Here is a 2,092-nt window from a genome sequence, read left to right as displayed (position 1 = left end):
TTGGCCCCACATAGGAACCATGAGTTGGCCCCACATAGGAACCATGAGTTGGCCCCACATAGGAACCATGAGTTGGCCCATAATGCGCTCATTGAATGGGGTTAGGATTAGAGCCATAAGGGGGCCCTGGATGAGAACTATGAAGAGTCCTAAGATTATAACAAGATGGGGCCCCGGATGGGAGCCATGATGGAACGCAGGCTGGAATCCAGCTGGTTCTTCCTGAGGACTTTGTCTTTTACAGTTTATCTGTTCATTAGGATCAGAAGCAGCAGCTCTGAGATGATGTTCATGTAACGTTGGATGGTTCTCAGTTCTTTAAAACCAGAAACATTTTGGACGCAGACTGAACCATTCAGGTGATTTCTGCTTCCTGTTGCGACGTAGGTGACATCCTGGGGCCCTCCATCAGTGGTCTGGACTCGTTGATCCAGATGCCGTATGGCTGTGGGGAGCAGAACATGATCCACTTCGCTCCAAACATCTACGTCCTGCAGTACCTGATCGCCACGGGCCAGGTGGACCCAGACCTGACACGGCGAGCCACAGACTACATGATTAAAGGTAAAACAACCCCTCCTCTCATTCCTGATGACATCATTGTTTCTGCTGGAGAACATCCTGAAGATTCTAAGTCATCCAGGTCATAGTCGTTCCAAAAAGGTTAAAAAAACAATCCATTGGACTTTGTTTCCAAGTTTGAAGATGATCCGCTTCCATTGCAGGAAGCTTTTATAATTAAAATGGCAGAAATAGCGTTGAGTTCCAGGCTTTATAGAGTGAAAACATGCAAATTGAACCAGATGAATGGGTCCGTCTGATGTAGAGCCCTGTAGAAGCAGTCTGATTGTCCTCCTGCAGGTTATGAGCAGCAGCTGTCCTATCAGAGAGCAGACGGCTCCTTCAGCGCGTTCGGAGAGCAGGATTCATCCGGCAGCACCTGGTACGTCACAGACATCCAGAGTCTGGGCTCAGAACCCAAACAGAACCCCCTCTGAGTGGCCTCTGTCTGCGCAGGCTGTCTGCGTTTGTGCTGCGCTGTTTTCTGCAGGCCAGGCCGTTCATCAGCATGGATGACCATGTTCTACAGAGGGCAGCGGCTTGGGTCGCCATGCAGCAGGGAGCAGACGGCAGGATGCTTGAGCCCGGCAGGGTTATCCACACCGAGCTCCAGGGAGGTCTGGATGGGCCCGTTTCCCTGACGTCCTACGTCCTTATCGCCCTGTTGGAGGATGATGTTGTCAGGGTGAGCCTTACCCGGTCCTGGTCCGGATCCGATGGTCTTTCAGTCTCCATCGGTTCTGGAACGGTTGGTGCTGTTGGACTCGGGCGGAGCTGTGATCAATGTGTTGCTGCTTGTTCTCTGTCTGTCAGGCTCGCTACGATTCACAGGTTACTGCCGCCCGGTTCTACCTGGAGGCTCGTTTGGCTCAAGGTGTTTCCAGTAACTACAGCCTCAGCCTCCTCACCTATGCCCTGGCTCTGGCAGGAAGTCCCGCCTCCCTCACTGCATTGAACCAGCTGATTGGACGAGCTGAGATCAGAGGTTTGTTCACTGGCTCCGGTTCAGTCAGGTCCGTTCCTGTAAGGTCCACCTTCGTACTGGATGTGTTCCCCTGTGAACAGACGGCGTGCCGATGTGGTCGTCCGCTGACCGGAGCCTGTCGTCGTCATGGCAGCCACGCTCTGCAAACATTGAGATGGTGTCCTATGTGCTGCTTTCTCTCCACAAACTGAATCAGGTCCCTGATGGTCTGAGCCTCATGAAGTGGCTCAGCCAGCAGAGGAACCACCTGGGAGGATACGGCAGCACTCAGGTCAGGAACACAGAACCGGACTGGGTCAGAACCAAGGAGGTGGGCCGTTCTAGTCTAGATTATGTTCAAATTTAGATTTTTAGATTCTGGTTGCCCTTCTGGTTTAGTTTAATTCTAAATTAAATCCATTGAAATCTGTTCTTAATCCAGACTAGATAAAACGCAGTTGAACAGGAAACCTGATTCATCGTCTGTTGAAAATCTTTATTCTGCTTCAGTCTGTAAGAACAATTTACAGTAAAACCATCCATCCATCCATCCATCCATCATCCATC

The 2,092-nt window shown here is 51.0% G+C and overlaps 1 protein-coding gene across 1 annotated transcript in view; it reads left to right on the top strand.

Moving 5' to 3' along the window:
• The window catches only part of LOC107087415 (CD109 antigen-like), a 91,138-nt gene that overhangs the window by 23,721 nt on the left and 65,325 nt on the right, over positions 1–2,092 (top strand). The window contains exons 18-22 of the mRNA XM_015378985.1: positions 388–564; positions 862–943; positions 1,018–1,246; positions 1,375–1,546; positions 1,627–1,817. Coding sequence (XP_015234471.1) covers positions 388–564; positions 862–943; positions 1,018–1,246; positions 1,375–1,546; positions 1,627–1,817 — 851 coding nt within the window. The remainder of the gene's footprint in view (positions 1–387; positions 565–861; positions 944–1,017; positions 1,247–1,374; positions 1,547–1,626; positions 1,818–2,092) is intronic.

The sequence above is a fragment of the Cyprinodon variegatus genome, unplaced genomic scaffold (assembly GCF_000732505.1).
Source record: "Cyprinodon variegatus isolate N-32 unplaced genomic scaffold, C_variegatus-1.0 Scaffold183, whole genome shotgun sequence".
Taxonomy (NCBI): domain Eukaryota; kingdom Metazoa; phylum Chordata; class Actinopteri; order Cyprinodontiformes; family Cyprinodontidae; genus Cyprinodon; species Cyprinodon variegatus.
The sequence above is the reverse complement of the archived record's forward strand: the minus strand, read 5'-3'. Positions and strand labels throughout refer to the sequence as shown.